General features: G+C 52.7%; 3 protein-coding genes across 4 annotated transcripts; 2 read left to right on the plus strand and 1 right to left on the minus strand.

The window, feature by feature from the left end:
• Positions 1-148: 148 nt before the first annotated feature.
• On the plus strand, positions 149-6,086 carry LOC125987427 (solute carrier family 2, facilitated glucose transporter member 3). The gene is made up of 11 exons (XM_049751819.2): positions 149-378; positions 611-711; positions 2,049-2,150; positions 2,228-2,388; positions 2,448-2,688; positions 2,777-2,939; positions 3,013-3,200; positions 3,326-3,430; positions 3,543-3,641; positions 3,719-3,922; positions 4,002-6,086. The coding sequence occupies exons 2-11, from the start codon at positions 697-699 to the stop codon at positions 4,293-4,295; spliced, it is 1,572 nt and encodes a 523-aa protein (XP_049607776.1). The 5' UTR covers positions 149-378; positions 611-696; the 3' UTR covers positions 4,296-6,086.
• Positions 6,087-6,470: 384 nt separating this feature from the next.
• LOC125987401 (polyhomeotic-like protein 1) lies at positions 6,471-10,656 on the plus strand. The gene is made up of 14 exons (XM_049751768.2): positions 6,471-6,640; positions 7,127-7,257; positions 7,339-7,455; positions 7,527-7,655; positions 7,741-7,881; positions 7,951-8,026; positions 8,109-8,842; positions 8,915-9,023; positions 9,105-9,262; positions 9,329-9,401; positions 9,477-9,564; positions 9,640-9,793; positions 9,864-10,086; positions 10,314-10,656. Exons 2-14 carry the CDS (start codon positions 7,132-7,134, stop codon positions 10,463-10,465), a joined length of 2,280 nt encoding a protein of 759 aa, XP_049607725.1. The 5' UTR covers positions 6,471-6,640; positions 7,127-7,131; the 3' UTR covers positions 10,466-10,656.
• A 106-nt stretch (positions 10,657-10,762) lies between these two features.
• On the minus strand, positions 10,763-13,177 carry LOC125987438 (tyrosine-protein kinase STYK1). Of its 2 annotated transcripts, XM_049751837.2 has the most exons (10): positions 13,027-13,177; positions 12,888-12,961; positions 12,632-12,817; positions 12,363-12,569; positions 12,026-12,216; positions 11,888-11,956; positions 11,589-11,791; positions 11,481-11,521; positions 11,139-11,235; positions 10,763-11,065 (listed from the first exon to the last, which is right to left on the minus strand). In XM_049751837.2, exons 2-10 carry the CDS (start codon positions 12,958-12,960, stop codon positions 10,870-10,872), a joined length of 1,263 nt encoding a protein of 420 aa, XP_049607794.1. In that variant the 5' UTR covers position 12,961; positions 13,027-13,177; the 3' UTR covers positions 10,763-10,869. The 2 variants fall into 2 exon arrangements, with proteins under 2 accessions (XP_049607794.1, XP_049607793.1); XM_049751836.2 differs by having other exon boundaries at positions 12,888-13,032.
• Between the last annotated feature and the right edge of the window lie 75 nt (positions 13,178-13,252).

The raw sequence follows: 13,252 nt of genomic DNA on the forward strand, positions 1-13,252 counted from the left end.
AATAAATGCAAGGATACTTGGAGGAGGGGGGGTTCTCATTACATTTCTCGTCATTCCTTTGCGCACGCGCCCTCGTCACGAGTGGCATCGAATAGTATCACTAACCAAGTGACCCGAGGGGGGGTGGGCGAGGACTGCATGCGTGCATGCGGCTACCATCGTCGGACATGGCGGCCACCAATGACGTCGATGTTGCGCGCGCACGTAAGCATAGCTGGGGGCGTGGTCACGTCACGACATCTTTCCCTCGCAGTTTTCTCATATAGCCCGAAATAAAGCAAACGGATGACTAAGAACTAGAGCTTCCGTGGACGTGCTGCGCCTCACGAAGAGGAGACAAACAAACCTTTGTGAACGCTCGGGCTGCTTCACGCTCAGGTTCGTTGGCGGACACTTGAAGCAACCTTTCGCGAGCATCCTTCACCTTTGCAACGATTCGTCCTTTAGCCACGCTCGTCTCTCGCGGCTTCCGCTCGTTGGTGTGCTTATAATGCTGCTGCGGGGGTGGTAGTTTCGGTTCGGCTGCGGCCGGTTCAGCGCTGTCCCAGCCCAACCGCTTCAGAACCACGGACAGCGCCTCAGCGACGACGTGCGCTTCTTTTCATTGCAGCTGTCAGCGCAGTCGGGCGGCTCGGAAAGCAAAGACCACCTGAGGATCGGCGGCGGCTATACGTTTTGCTCCACTTCAGACTAACAATGGAAGGACAGCAGGTGAGTGATTGGAATGTAAATCCAAGTCGATTTTTTCAGCCTGGCTTTTATCACGAGTAATTTATGGTATTAATATTTTGTCGTATGGCTATTAATTATTGATGACTCAATATGATACTTGTCTTAGCGTGATGCACACCACAAAGTAGACCTCAGCGGCTTAATGATAAAGGGAGCGTTATTGTCTTTGGGACTGAAACGTTTTGCTTCCTGGGCTAGTGAATGTTTTCATGTCATTGATTGTAAAATCAATGTTCACGCGCGCACACGCACGCACATGGATGCTGCATCATTCTGTCATCGGACCCTCAGCCAGCCTGTTCGCCCGCCTGTCTGTCGGTCAGATGACAGTCTTTTGTTTTTCTTGCCCCCTGTTGGCTCGCTTCAGTCAATGCAACTCCATTTTATTGACGTCGCCAAAGTGTTGTATAGACACGAAAGCTCGAACAATGTGTGAAAAGCAGAAATTCGTCAAACAATCCATTTAGTTTATTTTCAGACAGGCAAAAAACAAAATGAAAGACATTAATGGAGAAGGGGATCAAAAGAGGAATAAAATGAGAGCAGCGTGCAGGTACTTGTGAGCAAATGTGTAAAGTGTGCATCAGTACACTCGACCAGGAGGGTCATGTTGAGTTCTCTTTTTTTATTATAAACTTTTCACGTTGCATCTTGTCCAGAGAACGGCAGCTCTTGCAATTGTTTGTGGCATCTTCCTGCCGTGTAGCCAATTGTGTTAGTTGCCATGGTGACAAGCAGTGGGATTATTGACCGACGGGGAAGGAAGCGACACGGTCTTAATGATAATAAATTCATTTTATGCACCCCCCACTTGTCTTGTCTTGTCTAGGTAGCCTCCCATAGATGATGAAATTGTAAAAATACATCAAATAAAATCAAAGTCAAACAATACAAGACAATAAGCAAATATGCCAGCGTCTTGCGGCCCACTCAGGCTCAAACAAAAACTAAAGAGCAAGAACGTTAACTCATTAGCATTCGTAGTGATCCAAAGCTACAAAGCATCAAGCAAGCAAGCAGCTTTGTCAGTCAGATCATGATGTCATTAAATCGCCATCAAGGTACATTTGTGGTTTTTGAACCTGGTTGCCTTTGTTTGCCTGGTCCAAATCCGTAATAGGACCGTGAGAGCGGTCGTCGCCACCTTCCCGGCGCAAATATGAGCGCACCCAAATCGTCAGCTGACTCAAGGACGTCTTCGGTGTCCCTCTGGCCTTCCTGCTCTGCTTGTGCTGAGCTGATGCAGCGTCAAACAACTTCAGTGGGAGACGGGCGATGTTGAAATGTGACTTTCTGGTCTTGGCCCGCTCTGTTAGGGCAAGCAGGTGACCGGCTACCTCCTGTTCTCGCTGACAACGGCTGTCATCGGCTCGCTGCAGTTCGGCTTCAACACGGGCGTCATCAACGCACCAGAGCAGGTTGGCGCCGACATCGAAATTTTAATTGGCTGTAAGCGAAGGAACACGTCCGAGCGCGTTTTGTGTGTGTTTTTGAGAAACTGCGGGCGTTCTTCAATGACACATGGATGGAGCGTTACAACAAGCCCATCAGCGCCGACATCTGCACGGTGGTGTGGAGCGTCACCGTGGCCATCTTCAGCGTGGGTGGCATGGCGGGATCATTCAGCGTAGGCGTCATGGCCAACCGCTTTGGCAGGTGGGTTCGGCACCGAAACGCGCACTGACCGATCGACCGAGCCTCGGTGCCGCCCGCAGGAGGCGCTCCATGCTGCTGGTCAACATCCTGGCGGTGATCGGCGGGCTGCTGATGGGCGCGTCCACCTTGTGCTCGTCCTACGAGATGGTGATCGCTGGCCGGCTGGTCATCGGCCTCTTCTGCGGGCTCTTCACGGGCCTGACGCCCATGTACGTGGGCGAGGTGTCGCCCACGCAGCTCAGGGGCGCCTTTGGCACCCTGCACCAACTCGGCGTGGTGGTCGGCATCCTCGTCGCTCAGGTAGGCAGAAGTTGACCCCCGACGTCCTTTTTACAATCTTGAGATCACCGCAAAAATCCAATGGCAACCATTTTGAATATGTTTTCAGATTTTGGGCCTGGAGTCGCTGCTGGGCTCGTCGCGCCTCTGGCCGCTGCTGCTGGCGCTGACTGTGGTGCCGGCCGTGGTGCAGAGCATCCTGCTGCCCTTCTGCCCCGAGAGCCCCCGATTCCTCCTCATCAACCTGAAGCGGGAAGAGCAGGCGCGTAAAGGTTAGCCTCGCCCGCGCCTCCAAACAACCTCTTGCTACCTACCCTCAAGCCCGAATGTGAATTTTGCGTGTAGAACTGGTGCGTCTGCGCGGCAGCGAGGACGTGAGCAGCGACTTGCAGGAGATGAAGGAGGAGAGCAACAAGATGGCGCTGGAGAAGAAGGTGACCATCCCAGAGCTCTTCCGCTGCCCGGCCTACCGCCAGCCGCTGCTTGTCGCCGTCATGCTGCAGCTGTCGCAGCAGCTGTCCGGCATCAACGCCGTGAGTTTCCGTTACCGTTGTGTTACCGTTGCGTTACCGTTGCGTTAGCGTAGAGTTACCGTCGCGTTACCGTCGCATTACCGTCACGTTGCCGTCTCGTCAACTTGACACCTTTGTAACCGCAGGTGTTCTACTACTCGACGGGCATCTTCAGCTCGGCCGGCGTCAGCCAGCCCATCTACGCCACCATCGGCGCCGGCATTGTAAACACAGTCTTTACTGTCGTCTCGGTGGGTGTCCTCCCACCGCAGGGAAAAATACATAAATTTATATATCATTCTCGGGAACATACAAACATTTGTGGACTTTCCTGCGAGTTGCGCCATGTGCTGTTGTGTGCAGCTGTTCCTGGTGGAGAAGGCAGGCCGCAGGTCACTGCACCTGCTGGGCTTGGGCGGCATGGCGCTGGCGGCGCTGCTCATGACTGTCTCGCTGCTGCTGGTAAGTTGCCCATCGTCGCCCGACTGCCCGTCGTCAGCGGTGGTGTGACGTGGGCCGTCCATCCCGCTTTCTTGCAGAAACAGGTGGCGGGCATGAGCTACGTGGCCATCCTGGCCGTCATGGTGTTCGTGGCCATGTTCGAGTTGGGCCCGGGCCCCATCCCCTGGTTCATCGTGGCTGAGCTCTTCTCTCAGGGCCCGCGGCCCGCCGCTATGGCCGTGGCCGGATGCTGCAACTGGACCTCCAATTTCCTCGTCGGCATCAGCTTCCCCAAACTGGAGGTTAGCCGCAAACGGAACCGAGATCTTAGTTGGCTCTTCTGTCGTCGTGTCATTTGTCAACTCGGACATGTCCCCGCAGGAATTGTGCGGACCGTGGGTCTTCCTGATCTTCATGGCCTTCCTGGTGGTCTTCTTCATCTTCACCTTCTTCAAAGTACCGGAGACCAAAGGCAAAACCTTCGATGAGATCTCCCGTGCCTTCGGCACGGCCGCCGCCCCCGCTTCGTCCCCGCCAGCCCCCCGCCCGCACCAACCCGAGGGCCAGGAAGAAAAGGCCAAGGAGAAGCTCTCCCTGGTGGAGGCGGGCGCTGTCGACAACAACGGCGAGATGGCGCCCCTCCGGGAAGACTCGGTTGTGGTGGAGGGTGTTTAGACGTCACTGACGGTAGACCACCGCGAGCCGCCTCCGTAATGTCCTTGTTTCTTCCTTTTGCCTCTTTCGTTCAATCGACATTCCGCCGCCAAATCGGTCGTGATGATTGGTCAACGTTAAGACTTGGCCAAAAGGCGTGGCCGTCTCCTTTGGGTACTGTGTGTGCGTGCGACCTCTTTGTTGTCTTTGTGCCTACAAGCTGTAGCTGGCCGGGTTGGGCAAAAACTAAACGATCCACGCAAAATTGGTGAATTTTTAAAATGTATTTCATTAAATAATTTGTTGATTGGAAGCAATTTGAATTAAAAAAATAATTGCACAATTGGAAATAATTAAAAACATAACCTTTCATTTATAACTTTAATCGGATCATTTTAAATTGTATCATAATTAATGGATTGGCCAGTAGTCAAATCAATTAAAAACACAAACACTGACCAATTATTTAAAAACAAAAAATAACTTATATTTCTATTTATTTATTTTAATGATAGAAGAATTTATATTGATGAAATGACCTCAATCCCAAACGTCTTGTCAAAAGCCATTTTTCATCTTCTTTGCTAATACTAAGCTTAATAATAATTATTATATTAGATTTTATTTGTCACGCACTTTACATTCCATAGGAATCTCAAAGCTTATGAGCTATCTGCTGCTGTTACCATGGCAACCACCCACTTGGACAGGATTGCTCATCCTTTGCAAAGGCTTTTGGGAATTGTAGATCTTTAACGTCTGCACCCTCTACGGTGTTTTTATTTATTCATTTTTTTGTACCTCTGTCAGGCCTTATTGTTTCATTATTTTTATTTAGTCAACAATAGCACGTTTTTTGTCCTTTTTGTTTTCCCCCACCTTGATGATGGTTACAACTCCCAAATTTTACGTTCCCCTAAAAACTATTTTTTATACCACCAGATGAGAAGTATATATCAGAATATGTTGAAGAGAGAACTATTTATGTTTTCTGACAGCCAATGGAAACATCGGCAGCGTGCAATATGATGAAGTGTGCAATCTATGGTGGTAACATTTTGAGAGCCTACAAAGTGAATTCCGACGTTTGGTCTTTGTCACGTTTTAAAACTTTCCTTTTTCTCCTCTTTGCAACAACAGCTATGTGCCAATGAAACCACTCAAATGTCTTGAAAATCACTTAACAGAATTTTATTTTGGGTAAAAAGTCAGATTTGTTTTGGTTTTGGTTCTCGAGCACGTTTGAGAAAGTTTTCCCTCCGCATATGAACGATTTTACCACATTGTGCTTAGATATATACATATATATATATTTAGGAACGTAGACATGACTTAAATAGTATTTCAATTAAAATCTGTGGAGCATAAAAGGTTAAGAGCCAATGCAAATGTAGCGTACAAAAAAAGGCGAAATGAAGTGTACTTGGACTCTTAATTCTTTTGTTTACCACTAGAGGCACAATCACAGATTTTGGGATTTGTATCTTGAGGTGAATTGAAGTCAAACATTACGTGTTGTCTTCCGCCGCTGTGTGTCTGAATTGCTGTGACAACGTTGTGTGTTGTTGCTTGCGTGACGCAAATGATTTTGTGGTCGTTTTTAATCGCCGCCGCTGCACTTTGAATATTTATGAATTTGTGTTGTTGTGAGGTGCGTGCGCTCAAATCACAATCGCCGCTGCTGCTTTGTGACCATGTTAAGATCCTCTGGGGGACATGTTGCGCGTGCGCACGGATCAACGACTTGTATTTGTAGTGTGCTTCACTTGTGTTGTTATGGAATAAAGCCTGTCCACAATGTCAAGAAACATACCACAAGCGTTTTTTATATCCCTTGTTCAAAAGTTAAGATTTTTTAAATCTTGTATCACGTCTTTTTATTCTGGAAAATGTATTTTTAAGTAGAAAAATAATTGTCATTTCGTTTAGTTTCTCCTCAAAGCTTTTATGTGAAAAAATATCCTAAATGTGTCACATATTTTTCTCTGCATTTGAAGTTATTATTATTATTATTATTATTATTATTATTATTATTATTATTATTATTATTATTATTATTATTATTATTATTATTATTATTATTATTACGAATTGATTGACACAGTCCGAGAGCTATGAATGAAATAAATCTTAGCCTGGTAAGCCAATTACATTTTCAGGTGATCGATTGGAGCTATGGTTTGGAGTTATCGATTGGCTGCATCGATCGGCGGTCGCTCGGCTTCACTCGGGTTTCTTCGTCCTGAAAAGTAGGCGTGGCCGTCCCAACACCAGCTCCCGATGTGTCTCCGCCGGCCCGTTCTGTCCAGCGAAGCAAACCCACGGGAACCGTCAATTAAACGCCACGGAACCTGCTCAGACGGACGGTAAGCAGGCAAGCGGGCAAGCATGCAGGCAGCCAGCCGCTCCGTGCGCTGCTTGACTCAGCCGGCAGCCGGAGGAGGTGCGGCGGTGGGGAGGGAAGGGAAGGGAAGGGCGACGAGACGCCGGACGCCCATTAGTAGCAAGCTAGCAGGTGCGGTGCCGGTTCGGGGGTGGGAGCTAGCTAGCTAGCTCGCTCGTCAGCAGATTGACCAACGTTAGCCGGGTTTGATTTTCTCACATTTACGGGAAACGAGCATGGGACGGCTCTTCCCGACCGACCCCCTGGCGTACGCGCCAGGCCTTCAGACAGTCTCACCCTGGAAGAGCATTCTCGTTTCAAGATTCGGCTCTCGTCCCAAGGGAAGGTCCGAGTCTGGAGAGAAGCGTCACCTTTGAAGTTCATGGCCCTCTACTCTGTGTTTGATTGCAATATTGCATGGATGCAAATTTCAAGCCACCTTTGACTGACACCTGTTCATGTGCCTCAGTAACCATGGAGACGGACAGCGAGCGGCAGCAACAGCGGGATGCCTCGGCCAAGGAGAGTGCTCCATCCGAGACCGGTCCCCGCCCCTTGGCGATCAACTCCATGTCGCTATGCGAAAGGCAGGCGGTGCAGGTTTGTGTCTGTGAATGACCGGCGACCGGTCCGTTGTTTGTGTGTTGATGGACTCACGGGCGACCTGTCATTGCTGGCCAGGCCCTGCAGGCGCTCCAGAGGCAGCCGCACGCCGCTCACTACTTCCAGCAGCTGATGCTGCAGCAGCACATCAACAAGACGCAACTGCACAACCTGGCGACCGTGCAGCAGGTCAAGGTGCGTGCGTGCCTGTCGTGCGACGAGAACCAAATGAGAACGGAAAGCCCACTTTGGTATCATTCTATTAGGCCTGTGTGACGTCAGGCTCCTCCACCGCCGCTGGCGGTCGGCCCGTCACCGTGGCAACGACGTCCACCCTCAGCCAGTCGTTGCTCCTGAGCAGCGGGGCGGGGCCACGCGGTCAGATGTTCCTCAGGGTGCGTGTAGTGTTTCCATTTGCTCGTTGGCACGAAAGCTGCCAAAGTGTGCCATTTTGAGTTGGCTGACTCCTCCTTCCCGCAGGTTAACCGTTCCCTGAGGGCACCTATCTCCTCGCAGCTCATCTTCCTGCCTGGTGGAGCGCCGCCGACGGCTGTCGCTCAGCCGCCCAGTCGAGAAGTCCCGGGCACCGCCTCATCCGGCAGCCAAACGGATGCTGAGACGGTCAGTTACAAAGTGGGCTGGCCCCAAAGCTGTTTTTGTCCCTCTGTCTTCACGGTGCATCTATTCCAGGTCCAAAACTTGGCTGTGAGGAGCACTTCCGGTCCAAAGGGAGTCAAGATGGAGGAGCCCGAAAGGAGCGACACAGGTGAGCAAAGCATTTGATGTTGAGACAATGTGGACGTACCAAATGGTTCATGGTTTTGGTTTCCCAAATTTTTTATGTCCAGCCACCCGCTCAGTGGTTCCATCCCCCAACAAGATGAATCAGCCGCCGCCGTCGCCCATCAAGATCCCCACCTACCCTCAGCCCACTCACCTCAAGGCCCACCCGCTTCTACTTCATGGGAGCCGGACCCTCAGTGCGGGCACGGCCGTGCCAACCACCGCGCATGCTTTGGTCCTCACGTCAGCCGCGACCTCACAGGCTCGTGCATACCCGCTAGCCACAGCCACTTTCAAGCCAGCGGCAGCGGTGGGGGCTGGCGGCGCCCAGACCTTGGTGGTCCAGCCTTTGCAGAAGAGCCTACTTGGCACTGATAAGGTGGCTCACGGCAATGGGCCGGTTCACATACAGCCCAAAACCCAGCAGGGTCGCCACCAGCCCCTCCAGCTGCCTTCCAGAAACCCGCCGCCCATCATGCCTGCCCCACCGCCGCCGCTGCCGTCCATCCGTTCTGGAGGGGCCCTGCAGACGCCCCACATCCCCGTTCAGATTCTTGGCGCCCAGCGGAGCACACTGAGAAGCGGCCAGGCGGGTTGCAGTCAGGAGGGGCCTGGCGTCCTCACCAGCCCGCTCACCATGGTGCCCTCCTCTGGGGAGGGCGGCGTCCAGGGACGGGTTCAATGTCCGAGTGGAGTCCTGGCAGCCGCCTCCCCAAGTGCTCCCCAGGCAGGGGAGGCGCAAAGCGGTGCAACGGCTGCCTCCGCCAGTGGCGCCGCCGCAGCACGTCCCAGTCTGCAGGTGAGAGGCTGTCGCGTGACGGACCACAAGATGCCACTGAAAGCTGTCAATCAAACATGGACTTTTTTACAGAGCAAGGCGCTGAAACGTAAGCTGGAGTCCAACGATGACTTTGTCCCCGCAGTCCAACGGCCTCCGCCATTACGAGACGATGCCTCAACTCTAGCCAACATGGTCACCGGTAGCAGCCACTCAAATTTAGTCTAGCAGAACAAATTCCAGAAGAATCGAGAATCCAGACTGCTCCCTTTCTTTCACGCAGGCTCTGCCACCTCCTCGCCCCCACCCTTGCAGTCTGCGTCCCGGGCCGTGTGCAAACCGGGCGAGAAAGCTCCTCCCCCCCGAGCTGTGGTCAAGCCGCACATCCTGACACACGTCATCGAGGGCTTCGTCATCCAGGAAGGCGGACGACCTTTTCCCGTGAGCTCCTGGCCGGACGCCGGCAAAACCTTTTAGACGGCCTTACGTCTCGTTTTTGACTGACAGGTGTGCGGGCCAATCAAAGACTCTGCTGGGGACAACCTCGCCGGCAAGCAGGACCCTGCACCTGTGACAGCAGGTCAAGGATTTAGCTTTTGTGATGGATGCAATATTTGGGAGCTCGGAGTGACGTCATGCCCCCCCTCCCCCACAGTGCTGAAGTGTGACTATTGCGAGAAGTTGGCGCCCGCCAGCCAGTGCCCAGGAACCAAAAGATTCTGCTCCACCTTGTGTGCAAAGAGGTACGTGTCCTTAGACGCTGGTTCTTTGGTATACCACTGAGGAACCCACCCAGGCGCTCTTTGTCTTTGACACAGGTATGAGCTCACCTTTGGCAGGCGGCCATCTTGGGAGCATCAAAGGCACTCGTCCAACTCAGCGGACAAAAACGACGTGGCCGAGAGGCGCGCGAGGAGGAAGGTGTTGCGTCGGACCGGCTCGGAAATTGCCGGCCGACCGCTTTCGGTCCAGGTGGGAATGCTGACGGCTGCAAGATGTCCTGGCAGCGCTGTTGTTTACATTCTTCTTCTACTCACCGCAGCGCCACGCCGAGTCAGGTCACTTTGACAGCGCGTCCAGCGGTCCGGAGGACGAGGCTGTGTCCCTCTCGTCTGCTCTGTCGCTCACTTCCCGCCACCGGCGACCTCCGCCATCATCATCATCCTCATCCCCCGTGCCGCACACCGAGGGGACGCCCACCGCGCCTTCAAGCCCCGCTCACTGGAGTGTTGACCAAGTATCACAGTTTATTTGCTCCTTGCAAGGTGAGAAGCTCTTGAAACACCTTCCACGCCAAGCTTTCCCCATTTCGCTATTTCGCGTCACAGGTAGCGATACCAAAAGGGGGCCTGGATGTCAATCAAAAATGTTGGGGGCTTGTATTAGTCAGTCAGTCAACTCCTAATGTGAAAGTGTTGCCTCTGTGAACACAAATTGACGTCAGCCCATTAACAAGCCAAAGCCCAATCAAGCCCTCGGTTTTGCCTTTCAGGCTGCGAGAAGCTGGCGTCGCTCTTCCTGGCGCAGGAGATTGACGGCCAGGCGCTGCTTCTGCTGAACGAGGAGCACTTGGTGTCGACCATGAACATCAAGCTGGGCCCTGCCCTCAGGATTTGCGCGCACATCCATAGCCTGAGGGAATGAGATGGTACCCACCCGGGTCAAGTCTCAAACTAGAGCTCCTCAAATGTGAACTTTTGTGGTGCGGACAAACCGAACAGAATTTCAATTCTGTGCGCTGGACCCGGCGTGGCCACTGGGTTCAAAATGGCCGACCTCGTGTATGATGTTTGTGTGTTTGTATTTAAACTCTCGCCTTCTGGTGGAACCTTGAACACTTTCTGCATCTCTTCTGTCGGGGACGCACTCACTGAAATGCTCTCACGCTACCGTCGTGCTCTTCCAACACTGAAAGGCTTCACTCTCACATGGCACCATCTCTCATAGGCTAAAAAATATATATTTATAAAAACTAACTTTCATTGAGAAGCTCTTAAATAAATTTGTAGCATCATCAGTCTTTGTCCATTTAGCAGCAAGGTGTCCAATCAGAGCAGGGCGTAGTTGTAGGAGTCGGCGTAGCCCGCCTGGCGCAGGTACGTCTGTGTGTCCAGCGGCGCAGCACCCCGGATGAGAGCACGCCCGTCGGCTGTCCTCTCTCCTGCGCGCAGCTTCTCGGCCAGCGCGGCCAGGCTGAGGCGGTGCTGGGGGCTTCGCCGACAGCACGACGACATGACGGCGAAGCTGCGGGCCCAATTAGCAATGGGTGTGTCGGCAGCTTTGCGCGGTAGCATGTTAGCACGTTAGCTGTACTTACAGTGCGTGGGAGCAGGCGGGCGGACGTCGCAGGTAATTTCCTCTCTGCAGGTGCTGCAGGAGCTCTGATGAGCGCACCTGTGCAAATGGCGGCTCACCTGCAAACACGCAAATGAGGTAAGTCAAGATATATTACTTTTTAAGAAAAAAGTCAAATCATAAGACAATGTGTGGTTCTTGAAAGCCATTACATTTTTTTAAGACTTTTTTTTTGGACTTTCTGTGCTGTCACTGAATAATCTTTTTTCAAGAAAATGTAGTTTGTTCAAAAAAATCTTTTGTTCACTTATTGTCTGGTTCCAACAATGAGATTTTTTTTTTTTTAATTTGAAGATTTGCTTACCTAATGTGCTCATCTCGTAAAGCAGGAGCCCGAAGGACCACCTGCGGAGGAATTTACAGTGTTACTCGGTGCAAGTTTCAGGCCTTGGCGAGGACAATTGCATCTCACACATCGGCGCTGGGGCTGAAGTCTTGGCGGGCCAGCACCTCAGGCGCCTGCCATTTGTTCGACTCGGTGGCACCGCTGGAGCTTTGGTGATGGCGGCGGTGGGCGGCCCCCAGGCCCCACAGCTTGGCTGTCAGGTCAGCGCCCACCAGGACGCTGCGGGCGCACACGTTGCCGTGGACAACCCGCCGACTGTGCAAGTACTCCTGTGTGGAATTGTGCACAATTATGTTCTACACAAACTCTCCAAATCTGAATTTTGCATACATCTTTAAAAAAAAAAATGTTTTGGAGAAACTAACCAGAGCTGAGGACACTTGCGTCGCCATGGTGAAGATCCTTTTCTCTGTCATGCTGCGGGAGGTGGCGTCCTGCACGCATTTTCATTTTCCATGACTTGAATTGGGTCCAGAAAGCGAAAGCATGAGCGACACACTGACCGGTCGCCTGCATTTCCACAAGAAGCCCAGCAGGTCTCGGTGTCGCAGCTCCTCCAGCACCATGAAGGCGGGCGCGGTCGGGGACCCGCTCACCACGCCGAGCACAGCCGGCAGGAACGGGTGCGTCCCCAAGCCCGACACAAATGAAGCGAAACTCAAGAAGCGGCGCCGCTCCTCCACGCCGGCCGAGTCTGCGGAGGAGGTTGTCAGTGTGCTCGGAGGTGATGGCGTGATCATGGCAACACACGCGCGAGCCATAAAATGGCTTACAACTGTCATTTGCGTTTACCCTGATTTGGGTACGGCCTGCCAATTTCCAAAGTGGTCGGCTACGCACCTTTCAGAACCCTCAGCACCACATCTTTGTTGTCCATCCGGGCCCGGTAGAGCAGGACGCCCTCGTCGGTGGTGACGGGTAGCGTCAGCGGCAGCGCAGTCACCTGGCTGAAGGCACCCAGTCGCGTCACGGTGGCGGTCCCGCTGCTCCGTTTGTGTACCGCCATGGGCACCTCTTCGTGCTCCAGCGGGTCGATGCCGGGGGGCGCTACAGGTAGACATCCGTCACTATTGCAAAATTTCACTTCTGTGAGGTGGATGTGCCTTTACCGTCAATGCCGTGCAGGCGGCGCGCTCGCCTTTGCAACGTGCTGCTGTAGCGCGGCACGGCGGTGGCGGCGGCGTAGCGCTGGCGGTGAAAGAAGGCCAAAATAAACATTATCACCAAGGTGACGAGGCTGATCAGCAGGAGCACCGTCGGCACCACGATCACGTCCAGGCGGTACGTCGACACCGCTGCCAAACAAAACAAGATGAGGCGGATGGAGCGTCGCCGTGCGAAGACACGCTCGCGAGGCCTTCTTACTGCACAGGTTGTCGGAGGGTGCACACGTGCTGTTTCTCGTCGGTGCCGCCGTGGTTGTCGTGTTGGTCGACATGCTGCAAGGGACAAGGCTGCACTTAATCAAACGTTCCAACACAGGCCTAAACATCCTCTCACGTACCTTGTCGGGAGTCAGCGCTACAAACCGAACGTGACGATAAATATTCTCACTGCTCTCATCGTCAGGAAGGCCGTCGGTGGAGGAAGTGGGCCAAACTAATTGTGCCAGACACTCCCAAGTGATCGAATAATTTTTTTTTTGACGGACAGGTTTTTCTTCAGCCAGCGAGAAAAGCAACACACCGCCTCGGCCGTACCAGGAAGTCACTTGCACCTTTTGTTTGTGT

Source organism: Syngnathus scovelli, chromosome 19, assembly GCF_024217435.2.
Source record: "Syngnathus scovelli strain Florida chromosome 19, RoL_Ssco_1.2, whole genome shotgun sequence".
NCBI classification, from domain to species: domain Eukaryota; kingdom Metazoa; phylum Chordata; class Actinopteri; order Syngnathiformes; family Syngnathidae; genus Syngnathus; species Syngnathus scovelli.

What these genes read in the sequence shown, in the direction of transcription:
- LOC125987401 (XM_049751768.2), top strand. Translation starts at nt 7,132, where the DNA reads ATGGAGACGGACAGCGAGCGGCAGCAACAGCGGGATGCCTCGGCCAAG. An exon ending in GCGGTCAGATGTTCCTCAGG is followed by an intron (nt 7,656 to 7,740) that starts GTGCGTGTAGTG and finishes TCCTTCCCGCAG; the next exon opens with GTTAACCGTTCCCTGAGGGC. An exon ending in GCCCGAAAGGAGCGACACAG is followed by an intron (nt 8,027 to 8,108) that starts GTGAGCAAAGCA and finishes TTTTATGTCCAG; the next exon opens with CCACCCGCTCAGTGGTTCCA.
- LOC125987427 (XM_049751819.2), top strand. An exon ending in GGAAGAGCAGGCGCGTAAAG is followed by an intron (nt 2,940 to 3,012) that starts GTTAGCCTCGCC and finishes TTTTGCGTGTAG; the next exon opens with AACTGGTGCGTCTGCGCGGC. An exon ending in TCAGCTTCCCCAAACTGGAG is followed by an intron (nt 3,923 to 4,001) that starts GTTAGCCGCAAA and finishes ATGTCCCCGCAG; the next exon opens with GAATTGTGCGGACCGTGGGT.
- LOC125987438 (XM_049751836.2), bottom strand. Translation starts at nt 13,014, where the DNA reads ATGTTTAGGCCTGTGTTGGAACGTTTGATTAAGTGCAGCCTTGTCCCT. An exon ending in CCGCCTGCACGGCATTGACG is followed by an intron (nt 12,570 to 12,631) that starts GTAAAGGCACAT and finishes GTCTACCTGTAG; the next exon opens with CGCCCCCCGGCATCGACCCG. An exon ending in CCCGCCTGCTCCCACGCACT is followed by an intron (nt 11,066 to 11,138) that starts GTAAGTACAGCT and finishes TTGGGCCCGCAG; the next exon opens with CTTCGCCGTCATGTCGTCGT.